Source organism: Zingiber officinale, chromosome 1B (assembly GCF_018446385.1).
Source record: "Zingiber officinale cultivar Zhangliang chromosome 1B, Zo_v1.1, whole genome shotgun sequence".
NCBI lineage: Eukaryota > Viridiplantae > Streptophyta > Magnoliopsida > Zingiberales > Zingiberaceae > Zingiber > Zingiber officinale.
In genome coordinates this window covers 142,203,932-142,229,729 of record NC_055986.1, presented here as the reverse complement: position 1 = coordinate 142,229,729, position 25,798 = coordinate 142,203,932, and the positions used below count along the sequence as shown (strand labels likewise).

Below are 25,798 nucleotides of genomic sequence, written 5' to 3'. Positions count from 1 at the left end.
TGTCTAAGTTTTTTTTTATTCCGCTGCGCTTAACTCTTTTTAACGCTGTCTTTTCGAATCGATATTCACCCCCCCCCTCTATCGACGTTTCACGATCCAACAGATGCCGCTCGGACGGTGGCTATTTGCTTGTCCTGCTAGAAATATCACAGTCTCTCGCACCGACCAAGCGAGGAAATGAAGACGCCCACAGTTTCTTGCCCGTTCGACCAATGGGGCATGGACATTGTTGGGCCCTTCCCAATGGTGACAGGTCAACAGAGGTTCTTGCTTGTTGTAGTAGATTATTTCTCCAAGTGGGTAAAAGCCGAGCCGTTGGCAAGAATAACCGAGCAGATGATCATGAAGTTCATCTGGCAGCACATCATCTGCCGGTTCGGCATCCCGCGCCGGCTCATCTTCGACAATGGGAGACAATTCACCGGGAAGAGACTCAGGGAATGGTGCGAGGGATACGACATCCAACAAACTTTCACTTCTGTGGCATACCCTCAAAGCAACGAGCAGGCTGAAGTCGCCAATCGGGAGATCTTATGGATCCTACGCGCTCGACTCGACCACATGAGAGGGCGCTGGGTGGACGAGCTCCCCAACGTGTTATGGGTGATCCACATGACTCCTAGAGAGGAAACGAGAGCAACCCCTTTCAATTGGTGTATGACGATGAGGCGATCATCCCCGTCGAAGTCGGAGTTGAATTTGACAGGATACAACATTACAGCGAGGACAACGCCGAGCGGAGGCTCTTGGAGTTAGACTTGGTGGACGAGGCACGTGCTAAAGCTGTTGTCCGGCTGATGACCTACCGCTAGAGGATGAAGAAGAACTACAACTGAAGGGTGATCCCAAGATCATTTCAAGTCGGCGACTTGGTATAGAAGAAAGTGAAGCCGATCGGCGACGCCACCAAGTTAGAAGCTCCATGGGTTGGACCCTTCAAGATCATGGAAAAGCTTTGCTCGGGCGCATACTACTTAGAGGACGAGGACGGGTGGCGACTAGAACGTCCGTGGAGCGCGAACCATCTCCAGCCTTACGAGCCGGATGAGAGGTGTGCCGATGTGATCAATGTACCTTTATATCCCTATGTTCCTTGAATGCAGGACAGAAAATAAAAGATTAAGCTTCCAAGCTTTGTGCCGAACGACATGCTAAACGGTCGAGCGGTGATCTTAAACTCAAGTCTTTGTCAAATCGTCAAGTAGCGACGTTAAACCTCTGTCTCCATCAGCGGTAGAGTAACGACCTTAAACCCGAGTCTTCGTCAAATCGTCGAGCGGCGACGTTAAACTCCTGTCTCCATCAGTGGTCGAGCGGCGACCATAAACCTAAGTCTTCATCAAATTGTCGAGCAGCAATGTTAAACCCCTATCTCTATCAGCGGTCGAGCGACAACCTTAAACTCGAGTTTTCGTCAAATCGTCGAGCGACGATGTTAAACCCCTGTCTCCATCAGCGGTCGAGCGGCGACCTTAAACCCGAGTCTTCATCAAATCGTCAAGCGACGACGTTAAACCTCTGTCTTCATCAGCAGTCGAGAGGCGACCTTAAACCCAAGTCTACGTCAAGTCATCGAGTGACGACATTAAACCCCTATCTCCGTCAGCGGTAGAGCGACAACCTTAAACCCAAGTCTTCGTCAAATCATCGAGCGACGACGTTAAACCCCTATCTCCATCAGCGGTCGAGCGGCGACCTTAAACCCAAATCTTCGTTAAATCGTCAAGCGGCGACATTAAACCCTTGTCTCCATCAGCGGTCGAGCGACGACCTTAATGTTGGTGCAATATTCCCTAGGTCAAGGTTGACCTGGTTGACTGAACTTGAATTGGTTCAAGCTTGAGTCTTGATGTTTGAGTTTTGATGTTTGACAATACATGGAAATTGCAGGTAAAATTGTTCATGTGGGGAGATTGTTGGTACAATTCCCTTTTTGGTCAACGTTGACCAGTTCAGATGTGAAGGAGAGTCGAGTAGGTCAAGGTTGACTGGAAAATTTTGGTGAGTGAAGCCAGGTGAAAGACCCAGTGAGTGAAGCTAGGCAGAAGTGAAAGTCCTGGTGAGTGAAGCCAAGCAGATGAAAAGTCCTAGTGAGTGAAGCTAGGTAGAAGGAAAGTCCTGGTGAGTGAAGTCAGGCAGATGAGAAGTCCTAGTGAGTGAAGCCAGGCACAGGAAATCCAGATTGATCAAGGTTGATCAGACATCTGGTGTTGGGAAGTCCGAGTAGGTCAAAGGGATTGACCGGATACTTGGCACGAAGAAATCCAGATGGGTCAAGGGTGACCAGACATCTGGTGAAAGTCCAAGTGGGTCATGGAAGACCGGACACTTGGCATGAGATGGTAAATCTAAGTGGGTCAAGAAGGACCATACTTGATGATCAGAAGTCCAACGAGAAGTTGGCAAAGAGAAAGTCCAGATGGGTCAAAAGTTGACCAAATTCTTAGCGGTCGTAAGTCCAATAGGGAGTTGGCATGGAACTAGGAAGTTCGGACGTATTAAACTTCCGAAGGCCATAACTTTTGACTTGGATATCGGAATGAGATGATCTCGGATGTGAAACAAAGCTAATTTCAAGATCTACACAGATTTCTACTTCCCAATCGATTGGCCAATCGATTGGTCAATCGATTGGGCGACTCAATTTTGTGTAGAAAAGTTGTGGATCGATCGAAACTTCCCCAATCGATTGGGAGAGTTTCTGAGCAAACAGTAAGCTTCTGAATCGATCAATTGATCGATTAAAGCCTCCAATCGATCGGGCGATCGATTGGAGCGCTGGAAATCGCACGAGAAGCCTTGAATCGATCGATTAATCGATTCAGGGCGATTCCAGAGAGCATAAAGGTGCTTTGGATCGATCAACCAATCGATCCAAAGCCTCCCCAATCGATTGGGAGCAATCCAATCGATTGGGATTCGACCGTTGGCGCAGATAAAGTCGTTGGCGAGCATTTTTCTATACACTTCTTCCTCTCTTCTCCACAGGCGATCACAAAACTTCTCCACAGCGATCTTTTCTTCCTCACCGCTAGTTCTTGAAGGTTCTTGGAGGCTCATCCAAGTCAAGAGGCGAGTTATAACAAGAAGAAGAAGAAGCTAGGGTTTTCATTGTAATCTTGTAAGATTCATTTGTATTTTGCTTCTTTCTTTCTCATTGTTGTATTGTGAGGTTGTACGACTTCGCCGCCTTCGGTAGTTACCGAGAAGGAGTGTTTTTATAGTAGAGAGTGCGTGAGTGTGTGGATCCTTGGACTAGCCACCTCTTCTTGAGGTGGATACCAAGTAAATCCCTAGAGTTAGCGTTGTGTGTTTATTTTCTTGTATTTCCACTGCACATCATCACAAGAGGCAAGCAACGACGAGCACGGGATCGCGCCGAGCTATTCACCCCCCCCTCTAGCTACTTTTCGACCCTAACACTTAAACTCGAGTCTTTGTCAAATCGTCGAGCGGCGACGTTAAACCCCTGTCTTCATTAGCGGTTGAGCGGCGACTTTATACCCCTGTCTCCATCAACGGTTGAGCGACGACCTTAAACCTCTATCTTCGACAACAGTCGAGTGGCGATCCTAAACCCACGACTTCACCAAATCGTCGAATAGCGACAATCAAATGCGAGTCTTCATAAATGGTCGAGCGACGACCTTAAACCCGAGAGGTACAACCCTACTGATTTTATCAGCGGTCGAACTACAACCCGAGCGTTGTCCGCTTGGGATTATACAGTCAAAAACTTCGCTAATGGTGAAGAGAGCAAGACAGACTGGCAGTTGTGCTGACGGGGGGGGGGGGATCAAGGGAGGGCATACGAGCAAGGAAAATTTGCAGAAAATAAGATTTTTCATTACCAAAAAAAAAAGTGGAACAACCGAGCAGTGGGCGTGCTAACATACTTCAAAAATTTTCTTACATACTCTCCGCCTCACTCAAGATAATCGAAGACGTCATCAGACATCGAGTCAATAAGTTGGCTACGATTGATGATGCCATTAGTCAGGGCTTCGGGGAGGTGACCGTTCGCCTTAAGTTGATCGAGTGTCCCATCAACAGCCAATTTAAAGGCTCGGACGATTCGATGGACGACCTTGTCGGTGAATTAGTCCAAGCGGAGGTACTCCTGTTTCATCACCTCAAAGCGGCTGGGCTCGACCTCCTGGTAGGTCTTCAGAGCATCGCGAGAGGCCTCCAGTGTGTCTTCAAGGGTCTTTAGCTGCCCTCAAAGAGAAGCCTCTGCAGCCGAGCGACCGTCCCGCTCGGCTACTAGTAAGTCCTCAATTTCTTTGAGCTTCTGGGCAAAATTCCAAGTCTCCTGGTTCTTCAATTCCAGGTCGGTGATGACCCGATTTTTCCTTGTCGTGGCCAGATCTTCACCTGCACCTCGAGTTGGCCCAGCCGGATAGCCTGGTCGGTGGATTTCTTCCACTTGACCTCCAAGAGTTTGTTGGCCTTCTCCAAATCGGCCTGCAACTCGGCAAGTGAAGACCCCTGGGAAGAGGACGCACCGCCTGAATGCTTGAGCTTCTTCAGCTCTTCCTCCACAAAGGCGAGTCGTTGGTACATGACCATGCTCTCCACCCAGTACTGCAAGGGAACAGAAAAATGGTAACGCCGACCAGAGGTAAATTATGAATTGATAAAATACGTACCCCAGTGGACATCTGCAAATGACTATTCCTGAGCGCTCCTAGCGACATCATCGCCGCTCGGGCCCTCGCTTCCTCCTAGATACAAGCAAGGGGCTCGCGGATCAGAATCTTATGCTCGGGGATGGTCGGGCGGGCGCACTGCTCAAGGTAGTCCTCCGTTGGAAGGTTGAGAGTTGCGATCATCGATCTCCGGCCGCTCGGATCCAACGAGGAGGAGATCGTCGGATCGGAAGGAGCGGCGGTCGACGCAGGATCGATCCTGGACCGCAGTGGCCTCCGTTGGGTTTGGGACGGAGGAAGAGACATGATAGGTCACGCGACGATAGGTTCCGGAGGCAGATCGACCAAGGAGGGTGTCCGATCGGAGGAAGTGATCTCCACTGTTTCAGGGATGGCTGCGGGAGATGATGTACCGCCTCGCTAGGAGGGTCTCATGGCCGAGGTGGAGGATCGGGAAGGAGTGGCCGTGCGACATCTCTTACGCCTGATGAGTGGCTCGCCGTCGCCTGAAGATCCCGAGCTGCCGGTCTGGGCGGCGGATTGCGCTCCAGAGGGGAGTGGATCACCCGCCACCTTTGTGCTGGCCGTCCGGCTGGTGTCACCTTCGCCCATAATTGGCGTCCCCTCGCTCTCCGCCGACGTGCCTTCGTGGAAGCCGACCGACGTTAAGCCGAGGCTTGTCATTTCCTTCACTGCAGTTGCCTCGATCTCAGCATCCTTAAGCTTGGTCAAACCGGTCGCACGTGCTCGCATCATGATCTCAGCTGCAAAAGAAAAAAAGAAATTAGTTAGATTCTAGCGAGAAGGGTAATAAATCCCATACCTAAGCCGCTCAGGAGCCTCGCACGGATCGGACTTAACCCATAGATATACATAACACTCTCCAGCAGTAGCTTATGGATGTTGTATTTCTAACCGGCTAGCGTGTTCGCTGCATGAAGATAATCTGGTCAGCTCTTGTACTTCTTCAGATCCAGCTGAGGGGGTAGCCCAACTTGCCAGCGCGTCCAAAAGTTTGGCCGCTCAAGGAGATGAAGGAAGAAGAAGTACTCCTTCCAGTGTTTGTTGGAGGTGGGCATTTTGTCGAAAAACACTAGGCAGACTCGAGATTGATAAAGATAGGTCCCTAGCTCAGACTACTTGGGATAGTAGAAATAATGAAAGACTTGAGAGGTTAGGAGAATGTCTTGCAACCGGAACAGCACAACTACGCTGCACAGCAGATGGAAGAAATTTGGTACGAGCTGAGGAAGAGGAACGTGGAAGTAGTTACAAACTTCAAGGATAAAGGGATGGATGGGAAAGCGGAGGCCGACCACGAATTGGTCTCTGAATAGACAGATGGTACCGATCGGCGGGTTATTGGGCCAATCGGACGAAAATGCTAGAATAATTTCGTGGTCAGAAGGAATTTCATAGACACTCTGAGGCTCTCGGCGTCACCCGCGTTGAACCTGATCTCCATGGTGGTATACCAGAGACCGAGAGCGAGGTTGGACGGCCGGGAAGAACGGGCCATGACCGGAAATGGGGAAAACAAGAGGATCGACGGAAGAGATGGAAGGAAAACGCAGAGGACATTGGAAGGATGTGAGAATATGAAGGAATCAGTAAAAAGTTGCAAAAAGCTTACAGAAAGAGGAGAGGAGGTCGCCGTCGAGGAAAACAGAGGGTCGCCGGAGCATTGGTCGCACAAGGAACTGCCTGTAGCTATTGAAGAAGAAGACGCGAGGCGAGAAAACGGAGGTACGTGGTGGCTTTATAAAGATTGGGTTTGGCCGACCAGAGCTGTTCGATCTAGGGCACGGAAGCCGGAGCGCTGATCCAGTCGTTGAATTCAAACCGCCGAACGTCACATCAACGTCTGTCGTTTCGGACGTGCGATGATGGTGGCAGTGACACGTGGCACACACCTACAAGGCGGCATTTAATAGGCGCCATTAACAGGTGTGGGCGCGTGCTCGACTTTAATGATCCTGATTTACACGAATTTCGAGGGGATTTGAGTGACGCCAGTGTTGACCGCTCTCGACCCAAGACACAAATTAAATTTCTTGAAGTGCAAATATGCGGAGCACCGATCAACCTCAAGGATCAGTCTCAGGGTCGTCCGACACTCCTCGACAAATCGATCGGAGTCTAGACCAGCATCACGATTGATCGGCCAATCCAACTCAAACTACTTGTTCAGTCAGTCAGATTTACAACCTCCTTCGACTAGACTTGAGGGTGAGGTATGTGATCTGGTGGTAAGGTCGGGCCCGCTCAGCAGAAGGGTCAATGACATGATGGTGGTCAAAGTCAAGACGGTCAACACCCTGATCGTCATCGCCCGATCAGAAGTAATAGAGCCTGACTGAATATCAATACAGCTCGGCTCCAGACCGAGCTTCCGACGCTCAGAAGATCAAGTATTAGGGAATCCAGAGGCGGAGCGACCAATCCGCTCGGACTTGCCTGAAATCTCAGAACCAACAGAGTGGAGTCATAGCTGAACAGACAGTGGAAGGATGACTGAGCGGCTCTCCCACTCGGCCTAAGGGCAAGGTCGCCCGAATGACTGAGGGCAGGCCGAGCGGCTCTCTCGCTCGACCCTAGGAGGGACAACCGTCCGAATGGACGAGGATCGACCGAGTGGCTCTCCCGCTCAGTCCAGAAACAGACAAAGGGAGTAGATGGTGATATCCTTCTGGGAACCAGTGCCACCAACAGGCGGTATGGTTGACGACATGGCCAGGCAGAGGATCATCAGACGGAAGCTTCCACTGTCTTATCAAGGATATGCTCGGGCTGTGAAGGTATGGTGTCAGAGATGCTTTTCTGACACGTCTTTTCAAGGTATGCTTTAAGAAGTGTGTACACCTCGAGAAGCGGGCACATGCTTTCCGGGAGTCCTATATAAGGACTCCCAAGCTTCGACGGAGGTATGCACACTTTACTGTAGCTACTGTTACACTGCTACTTTCACTTCTCTTCTTTACTTGCTTATTGCTACTGCCGGTGATTGACTTGAGCGTCGGAGGGTCAACGTCGAGGAACCCTTCCCTGGCTTGGCACTAACGTCTTTTGGTTGCAGGCTCATCCCGTCGAAAGCCCACGCACATTCAACAGGAGTGCCACGCCCCCAACACCCATTGCCTCGATTCTCAGACAGGATCACTCATGTATTTACATTTTCATACTTTGATACACTTATATGTATATTTTTTTGATGAATACCAAAGGGGAGGGTAAGGGTTAAGTTAAAAAAAACTAAACACTAACAATAAATCTTGAAAATCTTAACCCTAAAATGATCAAGTGAATAAAATAGAAATTGAAGTTAATTTTTCTCTTGAATCATGTTATTGCTATTTCCTTTTTGCATATTTTTTCTAGCTTTAAACTAAGTTGTCATTGCATAAAAAAGGGAGAGATTTTTGGTGAAGTTGGCACCAATGATCAAACCTGAGTTTTGATGAATGACAAGTGGATTAAAGTTAGATGTGTTATTGATCTAACCTTGTTATCGAGTGAGCAGGGTTGACTAACTTGACGGGTCAAGAGGACCAGATACCAGGCAGGAAGTCCAGATGTTAGATTATGGTAGGAGGTCAGAATGTTTGATTCTTGATTAGCAAAATCCACATGTGTGATTTTGACAGGAAGACCTGGTGGTCAGATTGGACGTTAAGGAGGTAACTTGACATTCGGTAAGTGGAGGAAAGTCACTGGAGCAGAGTGACTTAGTGAGGACGCATCTCGATTGAGGGGACAGAAGACGTCAGTTCAATTTATGTTCATTTCAGAAACCTAAATTGAGACTCTGATTAGATCTTGGTCTCGGGGAGACAGGATCTAATAACTAAATTGCTTATTTTTATTATGCTAACTTTGTCTTGTAGGGTATATTTTATTTGTGTTGAACTAACACATTTTACAGTGCAAATGAGCACAAAAATATCTCGAGTGAACAGTACCCGAGACACCTTCTAGGCGATTAAAGGCGCCTTTCAGGCAACGAAAGGCGCCTTGAGCAGGGCTATGGAAGGCGCCTTCGAGGGCTTGGAAGACACCTTCAGTTAGATAATGTAGAAGACCTCGGCGATGATAAGAGTCAATTTTTGAGAGATAAAAGTTGGTATTGAAGGCGCCTTCTATCCCCTTTAAAAGGAGTATTCCACCAAGGCATTAAACACATCTCTTTTATAAGGTTCTACACATTTGTTTGATGTTCCGACTGCTCTAGCTTCGTGTTGTTACTCTACTACGACACTACTGTGCCGGCTATTGCTGAGGAGCCGTTCAACAATGAGTCCGATCCAATCATTTTTGAAAGTGTTGGGTAACAAATGTTTAATATTATACTTAATTATTGCATAAAGGAAAGTGTAGCTTGTTATACTTTTCCTATTCTTTTTATACTTGATCCTCTCATTGATAGGTTCACGAGACTTGGGTCTTGGAGTAGAAATCACTGAATGCTCCAAACCAAGTAAAACCAACTGAGTTTTTGTACTTGTGTTTTTTTCTTCTATTTCAATGTTTAATTCTGCTACGTACTTTTGATTTCAAAAGCAAAAGAAAAAGTTTTTAATATCACGTGATTCACCTCCCCCCTCCCCAAATCACATACGTATCAATCCAACATTAAGCACCCGAAAGCATTAGAGTGAGAACTAGGGAAGAGATCCCTAGTGTAGATCCTCTGACGCTCAAGTCGGAAGAAAGACCGAGCAGAAAAAGATGAAGAACAATAATTGTGTGCACATAAGTAAGACTACTGTCTAGTGTGTATCTAGCCAATAGAGAGGACTTCCTTTCTTATATTGCCTTTTGTAATCTCCGTAATCATAAGGCGTCAGAGAATATCGTATGTCAGGGGGTGTCGGGTGAAAGAAGATGTATGACAGACTTATAGTGGGTAGAGGAAGGTTCCATGATTTGTATGTGACAGAATATTAGAATATTTCCTTACAAATATCTGTTGTCTGTTACAATTCCTTGAGAACGTTGTCCCCTTGAAGGTTCGATTGACTAAGAAGCTAACCAGGAGTAAGGCTAGGATGGAGCCCATAAGAAGTGAGGGAACTGAGTCATGGAGGTTCGACCAGCTCAATGCCGACCGGGATTATAAGATCGATGACGTGATAGAGGAGGGTGGGGGGGGGGGGTGAATAACACTCGTGGCTTTTTCACTCATTTCGTAAAACACAGAATAAACACAGTGGAAGATAGAGAGAAACACAAGAACAATCGCTAACACTTTTGGTTACTTGGTTCCGAGCCTTTAACGACTCCTACTCCAAGACCCGTGATCGTTGATTGCTTTCGTTGGGTAATTCACTATCAGTTTAGAAAGCTTTACAAAAGAACAATAAAAGTATGAAGCTTTACAAATATGAAATACAACTTGTTACTGATGACTTGGTGAAATCAATCTTCTGGCTTGATCATTGTTGGAGCAGCGTTTAGACGTTTTTGGAGTACACACAGTTGTTCGTTCTTGATCTCAGAAAAGTGTTGTTCGAAGCTGCCGGTCAACCCTCCTTTTATAGCCATCTCAGACTTGATCTAGACCCACTGATCTCGAGATCAGGTTTGACCAGACTCCGATCGATTGACTGATCCCCCGGATCGATCGACCTATCCTGCCTGAATCAACCCGGCTTCTCGTCCAGGTTCTGCTGCTCAGATAAGTCTTTGTTTGGTTGACCGATCCCATTGTTTGATCAAGTGATCCGTCGATGATCTCTGACCCGATTGACCTAGCTCGATCAAGTTGGTTCTTATCTTGGTTCGGTCGACTGAACTAGATGTTCGGTTAACCGATCCCCTGGTCGAACCCGTTCCACCCGCTAGAAATTTGATCTTGTTGATTGGAGGTTCGGTCGACCGATCCCTGGTTAGGTCAACCGATCAAGGCCGAAACTCCAACCTACAAAATGTTAGTTTTCCAGGAAAACAGAGTTAGACAAATAGCAAGTAAAGCAATATATAACTTTTGACAGCCTTTGGACTGTCCAGTTTTGACTTTTGAATTTCCTTTGAAAACCCTACGTCGAACCAATGTCTACTGTTCCCTCAATGAGAAATGCGTCCTCACCTACTCCTCTAAGAAGAAGTTACCTGTTGCCAGACCGGTCTTCCAGATCGATTGGACTTTTGCTCAGCGCCTAAGACTTTAGGTCTTCATGCTGGATGTCCACTTTACGACCCATCCAGACTTTCACCTGGTCCGCGACCACCATGATTTTTACCTAGAGTCCCCGACTCTAGGATTTTGCCCAAAGTGCTCAATGTTGGTGCAACCTTAGGTCAAGGTTGACCTGGTTGACCTGACTCAAGTTGACCTGACTCGAGTTGTATTTTGATGTTTGACGAGAATAGAAAAGTTCTATTTTGATGTTTGACGAGAATAGAAAAGTTCTATTCTGATGTTTGACGAGAGTAGAAAAGTTATATTCTGATGTTTGACAGAATATAAACTTGGGAGATTGTGGGTGCAATCTTTGGTCAAGGTTGACCAGGTTGACCCGAGGTGAGTCGACCTGATTCGGGAAATCCTGGTAAGTGAAGCCAGGTGAAAGTCCTGGTGAGTGAAGCCAGGCAAGGGAAAGTCCTGGTGAGTGAAGCCAGACAGTTGGAAAGTCCTGGTGAGTGAAGCCAGACAAGGGAAATCCAGATAGGTCAAGGTTGACCAGACATCTGGTGAAAAGTCCAAGTATGGAGACTTGGCACGAGAAAAGTCCAAGTATGGAGACTTGGCACGGGAAAAGTCCAAGTATGGAGACTTGGCACGGAAAAGTCCAAGTATGGAGACTTGGCACGAGAAAAGTCCAAGTATGGAGACTTGGCACGGAAAAGTCCAAGCAGGGAGCTTGGCACGGGAAAAGTCCAAGTATGGAGACTTGGCACGGAAAAGTCCAAGTATGGATACTTGGCACGGAAAAGCCAAGCAGGGAGCTTGGCACGGGAGAAGTCCAAGTATGGAAGCTTGGCATGGGAAGTCGGAGATGGCTCGACGGCTCGTTCTCCGGACTAGGTCAGAGAGGGCTCGGGAGCTCGTTCTCTGGACCAGACGAAGTCGGAGAGGGCTCGGTAGCTCGTTCTCCGGACCAGGTCAGAGAGAGCTCGGGAGCTCGTTCTCTGGATCGGACATGGAAGTCGGAGAGAGCTCGGTAGCTCGCTCTCCAGACTAGGTCAGAGAGGGCTCGGTAGCTCGTTCTCAAGACCAGGAAGGCCTTAGGATTTAGGGATGGGAAGCTCTAAATCCACATGGGCATTGGATCGGTCAGTAGACCGATCCAGTGATACTATGGGTTTTCTGATCGGTCTGGTGACCGATTAGATTACTTACAGTGAGCCACTGTTTGGTTACTGATCGGTCACCAGACCGATCAGGAAACGATCAGGAGGCAGAGAAGGTAGGGGGATCGGTCTGTGGACCGATCCACCTATATCCTGATCGGTCCACAGACCAATCAGGCTTCGGAACCGACACTCACAGATAGTTGGGGATCGGTCTGGGGACCGATCAGACTAGGGCCTGATCGGTCCACAGACCGATCAGGGACCTCCTGGACCAATCAGGATGGAGCCTGATCGGTCCAGGCCTAGCCATTGCGACACAACGGCTATCTCTGCTTCGTCTGTTTTCGTCTGTTCTTCTTCGCAGGTTGCAGGGAGATACCAGATGATATAAGGCCTCTACAGTGAAGAACGAAAGAAAAGACTGTAAGAACTGCTTCTGCTAATTCTTCTTCTTCCTCTTGAGCTTTGCTGAGCTCTCGGTTTGCTGAAGCTTCGCGTGAGCTTCGTGCTGGTTTTCTAGCTGCTGGAGCCGTGAAGCTGCTGCTTCATCAACGGACTCCGACGAGAAGGCAAGCAAGTGTGTTTACAATTTCTATTGTTCTTGTTTGTTTCCTCTATTGTTGTACTCCTCTGTTTTGCTGTTGCAAAGACTTTGTGGTGAGGTTTCTCCACCCAGAAGGAGTTCATATTAGCCGGTTATCCGGGGTTTCATCCACCGACGGATTGATAGGCTTCGTCCACCTTACGGACACGCCGAGGAGTAGGAGTATCATCTCCGAACCTCGTTACATCGCTGCGTCTAAGGTTTGATCTTCTCGTTCTCATTTTTGTTGTTATTTTTCCGCTGCGCTAACTCGATTTGTAGAAAGAAACGCAAAATTGGGGTCGGCTATTCACAACCCCCCTCTCTAGCCGCATCCGAAGGTCCTAACAAGTGGTATCAGAGCAAGGTTGCTCTTCGTCGGATTAACACCCGGGGGAGCACAAGCTAGAGAATGGATCGACTCGGAGAAGACATCACGATTCCACCCTTCTACGAGTGCTGCGACATCGCGTATTGGAAGGTAAGAATGAAGTATTTTCTTATGACTAACCTAGCAAATTGGAATTGTGTACAAGTAGGTTTTATTCCTCCGGTGGATAGAAAGGGAGAACTTCTCAAGAAAAAGAAGTGGACGAAAGAACAAATCCACCAATCCACAATCAACGACGAGATAACGAAAATCCTTGAATTTTCATTACCTAGTGATATCTTGTGTAAGATAGGTGGATACAGCAATGCCAAGGAGTTGTGGAACAACTTAGCTAAGTTCCATGAGGAGAGCTCCAATTCAAGTCATGAAGAGGAGTCAAGTGAGCCAAGTAGCTCACATCATGGAAGTAAGGAATTAGAAGTTGAGGGCTACTCAACATCTAAGGAAGAGGAGGAGGAGAGTTCTTCTTCAAGATTGGAGCAAGAAAAAGAAGTCTCTACTTCCGGAAGGGATGAAGAAGAAAGCATACAACCATCCTCAACCCTAGGTAACTCAAGCGATTTAATTTCAAGTAAATTACATATAATGTGCTTTGAGTGTAGGGAATATGGGCATTACAAGAGTAAATGTCCAAAGAGGATTAGGAAGACTCCACCGGCGCCAAAGGTCAAGAAAGCCGGAGTCCCGATACGCAAGGGTAAGGAGCACGTGTTGTGCTTCCAATGCAAGCGAAGGGGACACTATAGGAGCCAATGTCCGAGGGGGAGTCAATCTCACAAGGACAAGAGACCGAGCACATCGATAGGGGGAGCTAAGGCAAACCCTAAGGTAACCTTTAAGGCACATTCTTGCAATTTGAATAAGACACATGTTAATAGTAGTTTTGTTGCAATTGTCAATAAAGATAGGCATGACAACAATAGAAATCAATACATGTGCTTAGGTGCCAAACATGTTAGCCTAGGTAAGGACAATACTAGAAATGCCAACCCTAAGACTAACTCATCTAAGGTTAAGGAAAACCTAGGTAGAAATCCCAAAACAACTAGACATATGCCTAGGAATACCTCAAAGAAAAATGACAAATTAAAACTTGAGGTATTAAAAAAGGAAAATCAAGTCTTGAGGTCAAGACTTGACACCTTAGAAAAGACCCTTAAGAATTTGGAGAAGTCAACTCTAGGGTCTAAGGGTCAAAAGCAAAAGCCCAAGGACATGAGAGGTTTGAGTCACAAACCTAAGTCTCAAGTGGTCAAGCCCACTTACCATAATGTTCCATTCGATTATGGAACAAGACCTAGGGCTAGGAAAACCATCACCAAGGTCACAAGAGGAGTCACCCCTAGAGTTGATCTTGATGAGTCCCAAATGACCAAGGCTTTAAAGCCTAGGAGGGTCATTAGGAGGGTTGCTAGGGAAGTCATCCCTAGTGAATATTTAGTTAACCCAATGAGCTCAAATAGGTATTGGGTTCCTAGGAGCGTGATTTCATCACGCTAGATGGTTTAAGGTGTGCCAACCTTACTTGAATAGGTAGTTAACCTAATCATGGCAAAAGGTGGCACTTTAGGAATTTTCAAGGTTTAATCAAGCCTTGAAAATGAAATGGAAAGTTATTCCTAAGATGATTAGCATGTGCCAACCATATTCGAGGAATTCTCTAGGGTCAATCTAATTGGCACATAGTGATCTAAAAATCTTTAGTATATGATTTTAGGTCTATTACACTTAGGAATATGGAATTTATGGCAAAATGATCAAAATTATCAAAAATGGCAACTAAGGCTAGAATTAGGTATTTTCTATACCTTTATATATTATTTGCCATGTATTGTTTGCCATATGCCATGTCATGACATCATATTTAATTTATTATCATTTGAAATGTCATGATAATACTTAGATTAGCTATATGTCATGCCTTATTTAAGTTTCATACTTTATGACATGACATCATGACATTGGCACATGTTGTTACTTATGATATTATTTTATGCCATGTCATCATCTCTTGCATTTATCAATTAATTTGATTTAAGGATAAAAACACAATTTGATATGGAGATCAAATTGTTGTTTAGAAAATGCATGAGAACTTAGATTAAGATGACCTAAACCATATCTCACATCAAAATTGACTTGGATGTGTTTGATACACCTTAGATGTGTGTGAGATATTAGGATCATGAGTTAGGATCAAGGTGCATAGTTCTTGTACCTAGATGAGCCTAATTCAAAATGGAGGATCATAGGGAAATCTTGTGTACAAGTCATGTACACTTAGCCCTAAGATTGTGGTCCTAAATTGAATGGTTTAAAATCATTTCAAAATTGATTTGAAAAACCTTGATGAAGCTTTTCTAGTGATAGCATTCATCATTGAGCAAGTTGATACAAAGTAGAGGTAAACTTGAACTATTTCAAAGTTTTTAAACTTTGTATCAAGATTTGAAAATGGAAGTTATTTTCATAGAAAACTATTTTTCCATGATAGTATATGTTACTATGGGTTTTCTGATCGGTCTGGTGACCGATCAGATTACTTACAGTGAGCCACTGTTTGGTTACTGATCGGTCACCAGACCGATCAGGAAACGATCAGGAGGCAGAGAAGGTAGGGGGATCGGTCTGTGGACCGATCCACCTATATCCTGATCGGTCCACAGACCGATCAGGCTTCGGAACCGACACTCACAGATAGTTGGGGATCGGTCTGGGGACCGATCAGACTAGGGCCTGATCGGTCCACAGACCGATCAGGGACCTCCTGGACCGATCAGGATGGAGCCTGATCGGTCCAGGCCTAGCCGTTGTGACACAACGGCTATCTCTGCTTCGTCTGTTTTCGTCTGTTCTTCTTCGCAGGTTGCAGGGAGATACCAGATGATATAAGGCCTCTATAGTGAAGAACGAAAGAAAAGACTGTAAGAACTGCTTCTGCTAATTCTTCTTCTTCCTCTTGAGCTTTGCTGAGCTCTCGGTTTGCTGAAGCTTCGCGTGAGCTTCGTGCTGGTTTTCTAGCTGCTGCTTCATCAACGGACTCCGACGAGAAGGCAAGCAAGTGTGTTTACAATTTCTATTGTTCTTGTTTGTTTCCTCTATTGTTGTACTCCTCTGTTTTGCTGTTGCAAAGACTTTGTGGTGAGGTTTCTCCACCCAGAAGGAGTTCATATTAGCCGGTTATCCGGGGTTTCATCCACCGACGGATTGATAGGCTTCGTCCACCTTACGGACACGCCGAGGAGTAGGAGTATCATCTCCGAACCTCGTTACATCGCTGCGTCTAAGGTTTGATCTTCTCGTTCTCGTTTTTGTTGTTATTTTTCCACTGCGCTAACTCGATTTGTAGAAAGAAACGCAAAATTGGGGTCAGCTATTCACACCCCCCTCTCTAGCCGCATCCAAAGGTCCTAACACTCAACCCTCCAAAACTTTCCACCTAGGGTTACCACCCCTAAGACCTAGGGTTACCTCCCCTTAGGGTTTTCTATAACCTAGGGTTACCACCCCCTAGGACCTAGGGTTACCTCCCGCTAGAGTTTTCCATAACCTAAGGTTACCATCCCCTAGGACCTAGGGTTATCTCCTCGTAGGATTTTTCACTTGCCTAGAATCAACTAAGACTTTCCTGCAAGCTCAATAACACTTGTTAGACAACAAGACATCTTAACTTTTGAATCTTTTGCCATTATCAAAACACAGGTTTGATTGTCTAGAGCTTCTTGTATTAACAATCTCCCCCTTTTTGATTATGACAATCAGATTCAAAAGTTAAGTAAATATATAGCAGTTTAAAGAAAAAACATTTATAGAAAAACATAGTATTTTCTCACTAAGTATTAACCCCCCCTTAATTTATCACTCCCTTTAACTTTTGATTTTCTCACTAAGTATTAGCTTCCCCTTAATTTATCACTCTTCTTAACTTTTGACCATTATCTCCCCCTTTTCCATATATCAAAAATAATTTAGGGAGGAAAGGTACATTTAGTTCTTCAAATACTTTGAAATATACTTTTTCCTTTAAAAATAAAATCCAAGTGGGGGTTTTAATATTGCTAAAAACTGTAAAAAAAACCTTTTGAAAAATACTTAAATTTTAGAAGGATGAAAACATAGTTTTGGAAACTTAGTTTTTAAAAAATTTATAGCTTTTACTTTAACTTTTTTCTTTTAATTTAGACTTTAGCCTTTTTCTGTTAATCAAAATTTTATCAAATACTTAACTTTATTAAAAGCTAATTAAGTACTTAGCTTTTTGAAAATAGTTAAAAGAAAACTTAGTTAAGTACATAAAAATATAGTTAAATACATTAAAATTTATTTTTTAGATTAAAATATTTGAATTTTCTTTTCAAAAAATATTTTTCAAAAAAATAGTTAAGGTTGCTTTTCAAAAAATAGTTAAACTTTATTTTCAAAAAACTTTAACTTCCTTTTTGAAAAATACATTAAAAGTATTTTGAACTTCTTAAAGAACTACATGTTGAGATTTTGAAAAAAGAATATTGTAAATTTTGAGAAAATATTTAATATTTAGAAAAATATTTAGCTTAACTCATTTTACTCCCCTTGATTAATGAAAAAAATAAATAAATTGATCTATGCCATCGGTTGTTTGTGAGATAACTTAGATAAATTATTTATTACAAGTTTTGCATGCATATTATTCATCCCTAGCCAATGGCTATAATGTGACAATCAGGTGGTCATGTACATTACTGCTAATCTAATTTTTCATAAAAAAATAAAGCATTGACTGTCATTTAATCCGTGAACATATTGACAAAAGAGATATCAAAATGACTTACATATCAAGTGAACATTAAATTGCTAATATATTTACCAAAGCATTGAGACAAGTTACGTTGCACACACTTGTTCGTAAGTTGGGCGTTTTTGACATTCACGATTTGACTTAAGGGGAGTATTAAAAGAATATTTTATTGATTGATTCATGCAATAATATCCTTGATTTCTTTCTTTGATCTATGTAAATCAATTATATTAGAATCAATCAGTCTTAATTGATTCATATATAGAATCAATTATAATCATAAGATGATTACTTTGTAATAGGTCTATATATACTTTGAAAACTCTAGATTATGTATATTCAATAAAATTCTCAAAGCTTTTATCCCTTATATTTAAGAATTTTACATTGCAAGGGCGCCATGACCCCTAACAAGCTGTTGTGGGGTCGTGGTAATCTCCACAGGATCATGAAAGCGTCGCGATCCTATGTTGACCTTTACGGAGTTAGGGGGGGGGGGGGGGCTCTGTGACCTTATAGCGACCTCGGCGAGATTGTTAAGCCATCGCAATCCCGCGGAGGTGACACGAAGTTGCGGAGGCGACACAAAGTCGCGGAGGCGACACAAAGTCGCAGAGGTGACACGGGGCCATAGAGGTGACACGATGTAGCCTTTGCAAGGTCCAAGGGCCTCCGCACCCCCATGTCGCATTCTCAAAATTGCGACGCCTTCACAACCCGCGAAGGTCACTGTAGGGTGCCGCGACCTCCGCGGTGTCATATGTTTTTCCTTTTAAATTTTCTTTTATTTTTTTAGTGTTTATATTAAATAATTTAATTTTAATTAATATAGTTTATATTTAAAAAATAAACAGTGTCAATATGACAAGATATGGTACCAAATTTATACCATACAGTCAAATCGAAACTTTGAAACATATGGATATTTTAAATCATGAAATAACCCTTTCCGTCAATCATGCATCTGATTGCTACATTTTTTTTTTTTCATTTGCAGAGACGTATATTGGTTTTAATCATTCGTCGTTATAATAATAATGCACCCCAATCATTCGTCGTGATAATAATGCACACCAATGAATGTCTAGACGCCTCTCCAACTGGAATCCGATGTCTCTATTATTTTTATTTTATTTTATTTATAATTCAAGTGTCTTCGTCTGAATAATTCATGCTTTCCTTGTAAAGAATTTTTTCCGCACGTGGATATTTCGACCGGGTCACCAATTACAAATTTTTTCAACAAATTGCACACTCCGATTGTAACCTTCTTGAATCCTCTGGACATAAGGTATATTATTATATAAGATTTTGGAGTCAAAATTCGACGTGCTCCAACATGTCAAGTTTTTTCAACAAATTCATCTCCTGCACACACTCCAATTTGTCAATTTCCATGAAACACAATAGAAAGAGAAACACGGGGCGAAAGATTTAATGATGAAACTTCGATGAACTCATAGTCTTATAATTTGACAGGAAACATAAAAAAGATGGGAGTAAAAAGCTAAAAACATGCTATATCAGAAGACGCCTTGAGCTGCTATTCTCCTTGCCACGACCAGATAATGTCCTTCAGAGCTGGTCTGATGTCTTGTTTCCATATATTCAGATACTCCAAGGTATCACCATTTATCTGCTTTATCTCGACCAAATGGAATGATGGAGTGACCTCAAAGATCTCTGCATCAATGGCCAAACCCCCCTTCCTTGATTTGGCTCCTTCCATTTGCAACAATCCATGACCTTTCTTCTGTATTTTCAACTTCAAGTACTCCGCGACCTCCTCCAATTTGGAGATAATGTTAGATGCCGGCTGTGCTGATATGAATCTTGCTTCTCTCTTGTCGGGCGTCTTCTCAAACAGACCTGAAAGGTCAAATCCAGCAGAAAGAGATATGATGTCGAAAGCATTCAAGTTCATGAGCTTCCCCAACTCCTGATCATCAGTCATCTTGATATTAGGGCAATTTAAAACTGCATTGCCATCAGATTGATTGACTTCTTGTGTTGCTTTGCCATTTCTAGTTACTCCATCAAGGCCTTTCCTGAACCAAGGATTTTCCATTATCTTTTCAACTGAAATCCTCGTAGCAGGATTTGGATCAAGAATGCATGCCAGCAACCTCCTCATATCTGAAGGGAACCAATTAGGACATCTATATTCTGATTTTCCAATTTTCTTATACATCTCTATGAGGTCTGAATCATGAAATGGGAGGCGACCGGCCATAAGAACAAACAATATTACCCCACAAGACCAAATATCTGCTTTGGCTCCATCATATCCTTTCCTACGTATCACCTCTGGAGCAACATATGCCGGAGTACCACATGTTGTGTGGAGTAAGCCATCTTGTTTCTTGGACTCAGCAAGTGCACTCAACCCAAAATCTGAAATTTTTAACTTACCATTCTCATCGAGTAACAGGTTTTCTGGTTTAAGATCTCGATGACAGACGCCTCTGCTATGACAGAAATCTACAGCGGTAAGTAGTTGCTGAAAATATCTTCGAGCAGCATCTTCTTTGAGCCTGCCTTTGGCAACTTTGCTAAACAACTCACCACCTTTGGCATATTCAAGGACCATGTATATCTTAGTTTTGGTGGCCATGACCTCATAAAGCTCCACGACATTTGAATGTCGCACCAATCTCATCACTGATATCTCCCGCTTAATTTGATCAATAAGCCCAACTTTCAAAACCTTCTCCTTGTCAATTACCTTAATGGCAACATATTGAGAAGTCTTAATATCCCTAGCATAGTAGACTTTGGCAAATGTTCCTTTCCCTAGTAATCTCCCGACTTCATATTTCTTCATTAACACATTCCCTTTATTTCCTCTTTCCATTTTATGAAATGCTACGAAATTACAGAATGTCAAATGAGATTTCAACACAGACAATCTCAACCATCATCCCCAAGATAGTGATCTAACACAAGAATGTTTTGAATAATACTAACTCCAACTTGCCAGTGGACATAGAGCACAGACTGATTCCTTTGGTATCTAGCACCATCAAAGGGGAGCAAAGGAAGCTTAGCTGCAGCAATACTGGGGTGAATGTTAAATGAAAACTTCCTAGCGTTCAAGCACATCTTTCAGCATTCCCTGATATTTATCTTCCAGTTTTCAGCAAGACGCTACAAGGAATGAAAAACAAAAGAAGCAATTTTTCTGAGTTTTGGAAAGAAAGTATAAGGCTAACTTAATCAAAGCAGTTGTAACTTAAATGATAACAAAAAAGTATGTGATTCAAAAGGAAAATAATTCAAAAAATAGGCCAATTTAAAGTCAAAAAGTAAGAGAATTTGCAAGTCATAACATACTACCACAAATGATAAGATATTCATATTTGAATCGGTAGATATGGAAAAATATTGATCCAATTTAAGTTGACTATATTGATTCAAAGCTTGAGTTTGTTTACGAGAAGTAACAGAATTTTATCTCAAAGCAACTACTTAAAATTAGTTCCATTTGGTATTGAACAAATTTTTAGAAGATTGGTTAGATAACATTTTTCTATCTCTTCACTTGCAATGAAATTTCAGAAAAGAATGAACTGAAGCAGATATGTGCATGTTCCCATGATATAGGGATGAGCTAAAGAACTATATGCCTAGGAGCGAGGCAGCTAGAAAAACAATGCAGCAGTTGGCAGTGGCGAGGAAATCCCAAGAGTGAGAGGATGATGAGAAATAAAGATAAGGGAGGGGAAGAGAGGTGAGCAAACAGCAATTTTATTGCCTATTTAACTGTTAGATACATCATCGTTTTATAGAGACAGATTATAAAAATAATTTGATAATTTCTTTATATCAATCCTACACAGTTGAGACCAAAAATGAAATAAATGGTGATATTTCCATTTCTTCATCAAAAAATGAGTCCCTCTCGTACCCAAATTGATTTTCCTCGATATCTAATATAATGTATGAATGAATCCTTGAAAATCCTTAGCTTTCTGACAAAAAATTAGGCACAGTCTCTAAGATGTTCTATTTTTACATAAAGATGCATTTGCTCAAGGGCTCCGGAAAATATTAATAGTAAAAAAGAGGATTTGTTTATAAGTAAACATTAATAAAAATTCACATTCAAATACATATATGTATGTATGTATGCATATAAATTATATAAGAGCCAAAAAAGTCTTTTATTTTCTTTTAGGATTGTAACACAATATGAAGAAGTGCTTCATTCATTTTGAAGACGAAGAAGAAGAATAACTTTAAGGGTTCAGGGAAACAGATCGGTGCCCAAAAATCTCACACGAAGAGTGAGTCCTCAACATCGTAGCACAAGAGTACGTAATTTTGTCAATAATCAAAGAACCGATAATCTCCTGACCAAACAAGAAAAAAAACAAACAACGATCCTACAATCTAGCAGTTTCTCTAAAACCTTCTTTCACGACAAGAGAAAAATATTAGCAGATTTTCCTAAAACCTTCTTTCAGGACAAGAGAAAAAATATTAGCAGTTTCCCCTAAAAGCTAATCTCAGGACAAGGAAAAAGTACCGAGAAAAAAAGGCTTTTACTAACTGTACGGCATCGAAATTTCCTATCTCACCAGAAGCATGAAAAAAAAAAAAAAAGCAGATTTCGTTTCTATATCGAACTAAAACATGAACACAGAGAAATTGCGGATAAAATCTCACATTTGCAAGAGCACGAAGATCGACGCAGATATCAACAATGAGCCGAATGAATACACGATCAAGGTGACTTTAAGCTCCGAGAAGGAAGAGATCGGCAGAAGAGAGCGAGATTGAGAACCAGCGTGAAGCCGAATCGAAAATCTACGCCCTCCAAACCGCCGTCTTTATATTTCTCTGTTGAAGCCCGCGATGTTACGAAATTAATTTCCAAAACAAATAAAATAACTACCCTAGGGTTTTCCTGTTACCCCCATTAACTTATTTGTATTTACAAAATATAACCTCACATTTAAATTTTCATTAATATTTGTCAATCTTTAGAGGGGTGTTTTTTCTTTTTTAAATTAAGGTCGTCCTTTTAAAAAAAAAGGTTCCATACCTAACCCAACAAATACCAAAATTGAATATTAAAACTAACGAAACGTTTTCTCATGAAACTTCTTTTGAACCTCATGGAAAGTTTCATTTTACCCCTAAACTTCATCTAATCTTACACAATCTCCATTAATAGCGTTGGTTTCTCCTCTAAATCGTTAACCACAATTTAGTCAAAAAGTTAGGTTGATTTTACGAAAGTAGTCACAGTGTTTATTAAACTCCTCAAAAATTATATCGATTTCATTTTCACGAAGAATGTGTTGGGACCAATTAAGCTACGACAAAAATGACTAATGCTAAAATCCATTGCGAACATGATTCACAAATCTTCCCATTGAATCTCATGAGGTGGAGGTTTTTAGATTATATATATATACAGAAATTTTATGCTGCGGTGCCTTATATGCGGTTTTGCTGCGGTACTTGCCACGTCAGCGAGTCTTTATATCTGCACATGCGAAGAAATCTAGGCCTGGACCGATCAGGCTCCAACCTGATCGATCTGGGAGTCTCCTGATCGGTCTGTGGACCGATCAGGCCCTAGGCTGATCGGTCTCCAGACCGATCAACCAAGCAAAATCTGTCGAAAACGCTAGCAGACACAGCGCTGCCGATTCCGGCCAGATCGCGGTTAGAATCGGCAGCGCTGTGTCTGCTAGCGTTTTCGGCAGATTTTGGCCACGAAACGGCCGGAATCCGGCCGCGATCCGGCCGGCGGTGGCCAGGCGTCCAGTGGAAGGTCGGCAGTCGGTGGTTTGGCGAGGTCGGCGAAGAAGACGAGAAGAGAGATGATGCCGCGTTTTTTTTTTTTTTTTTTGGCTTTGACGTGGAATGCCAACTCATCTCTACCGCACCAAATCGCAAAAATTGCACCGCAGGAGAGCATATATATATATATATATATATATATATATATATATATATATATATATATATCTCTACGGTTTTGATATCCTGCGCGCCGCACAGTGCGCGACTGTGCGCGCGCGCAGGATATCAGTGATTTTAATTTGTTTTTTATTTTTTTTTTAATTTTTGAATTAAAAAAAATAATTAAAAATTTTTTTAAAAATTTTATTTTTAGGGTTCAGGCTTTGGGTATAGTGTTAAAGTTATTTTTTTTTTTAGATTTTACCTTTGGGGTTTAGGCTTTTCAATTAGGTTATAGTGTTTGGTTTTAAAAAAAAATTAAAATAGCTTTTATTTAAGCTTTTATTGAGTATTGTAATATGTTAAGGGGATATATTAAGGTATTAAAAATTTATATAAGGAAATGTTAAATTTTTTAATTAATTTTTTAAATTTAAAATATTAAAAAAATAAAAAAAATAAAAAAAAATTGACCGATCTCCTGCGCGCGCGCACAGTCGCGCACTGTGCGAGCGCGCAGGAGATCAAAACTCTATATCTATATATATATATATATATATATATATATATATATATATATATATATATATATATATATATATATATATAAAAGAGAAATCTGAACCTTATCGAAAAAATTTAATTAGCTTACCCTTATTATAAATTAATCCTTAAATCTTAAAATCTTAAATCCTAAATACATATAATATATCGCGTGAGCTTCTAAAATTTTTAATCTTAAACAATATAACACAAGAGGTAAGCAAGAATCCTAAACAAAAAATTTTATTAGTTCAAACTCATTATAACCCGACCAATTTCTAGATCTTAAAATCTTAAATCTTAAATATATAATATACCTCAAAATAAGATAAAAAAAAATAAAATAACTTACTGGAATGAATCCAAGTGTCTGGATTCATTCGAGGCGCCTGGGCCAGTGTCTCCATGGGTGCCTGAATCAATTCCAAGCATCCCGAGACTTGAATCAATTTCAAGCATCCCGAGTCAAGTCTGGATGAATCTTAGTATATATATCCTTGTTTAGTGCCGTCAATTTAAGTTGGATCCGTCGGATTGATCTGCTCTATTAAATAATTTAAACAGGTTAGATTGTAATTTTATGAATTCATGTGAAGGTGGGTTCAGACGGGATGGATTAGCTCACGGTGAGCTTGGGTTGACCAATAAATTGAGGAAATAAAAAAAATTATAGACGAGTTACCTTGAAATTATGATTTATAAGGCATAAACAAATTAAAAAGTACATAAATTAAGAAAATCATGTAAAAATAGTTCTAAGTTGACAACTAATTTAACAAATACAAATTATAGCGTGAGTCAATATTTAGAATAGAAAGCTAAAATAAAGCAACAAATGTTTGACCAATTTTCATTTTTTGTAACCAATCAACCTATAAAATCAGATAATCAGTATAATTAAATTTTCAAATCCAATGATAAGAGATTCAAGAGTAATTTCTCATTCTAGCCTATTTAGTTGGATTTAGATTAACTAGTTTTTAATTTTTTTTATATATAAGTTTTTATTTTTTTCACAATCGGCCTTGAGTTGGATGAGATTATAAATTTTTCAATCCGTTAAGATAATAGATCAGCTCGTTCTACCCCACCAAATGATCGACCAACCCCATAGCTTACCAACCTGTTCAACGGCTTTAACTTTGTTATGTTGTTTGACTTCCATACATGACTTTCACAAATATTTGGGTGGCCCGTGCATGCGCACATATCTATATATCTATACAAATTTTTATATTAAGGGTTTATTTACAATTTTGTTTATGTTTGTTTATGGAGCAATGATACAGTTACATGCTCGCCTTCTTAGTTTTTTTAAACATCTAAGGATTATATCCCAGTTTCAGTGTGAATTAACAGATGAATTCTTCTTAATGACTAATTGATCTAAGAACATTAGACTGATAAATCATCTACTATAAGTACTTCTTGATTTACTCGGTCGATAAAAAAACAATATTAGATACGGGATGTAAACTAAAAAAAAAAGAAGAAAAGTTAATTTTTAGAATATTTATTTCTATTTTGATTCGAATTTTGATTATTTTATTTTTTTTTAGTGTTTTATCACTAAAATATATTTTTTGGGTGGCTAGGTTGGTAGGGTTAAAATAAGTTTTTATTAATAAATTTATAATGATATTTTC

The 25,798-nt window shown here is 41.8% G+C and overlaps 1 protein-coding gene across 2 annotated transcripts; it reads right to left on the bottom strand.

Moving 5' to 3' along the window:
• Positions 1-19,065: 19,065 nt before the first annotated feature.
• LOC121982661 (CBL-interacting protein kinase 18-like) lies at positions 19,066-22,569 on the bottom strand. Of its 2 annotated transcripts, none has more exons than XM_042535789.1 (2): positions 22,362-22,569; positions 19,066-20,840 (listed from the first exon to the last, which is right to left on the bottom strand). In XM_042535789.1, the coding sequence occupies exon 2, from the start codon at positions 20,545-20,547 to the stop codon at positions 19,237-19,239; it is 1,311 nt and encodes a 436-aa protein (XP_042391723.1). In that variant the 5' UTR covers positions 20,548-20,840; positions 22,362-22,569; the 3' UTR covers positions 19,066-19,236. The 2 variants fall into 2 exon arrangements, with proteins under 2 accessions (XP_042391723.1, XP_042391725.1); XM_042535791.1 differs by lacking the exon at positions 22,362-22,569 and adding an exon at positions 22,105-22,255.
• Between the last annotated feature and the right edge of the window lie 3,229 nt (positions 22,570-25,798).

Excerpts from the sequence above, each read along its gene's own strand:
- LOC121982661 (XM_042535789.1), bottom strand. The coding sequence starts at position 20,547 with ATGGAAAGAGGAAATAAAGGGAATGTGTTAATGAAGAAATATGAAGTC.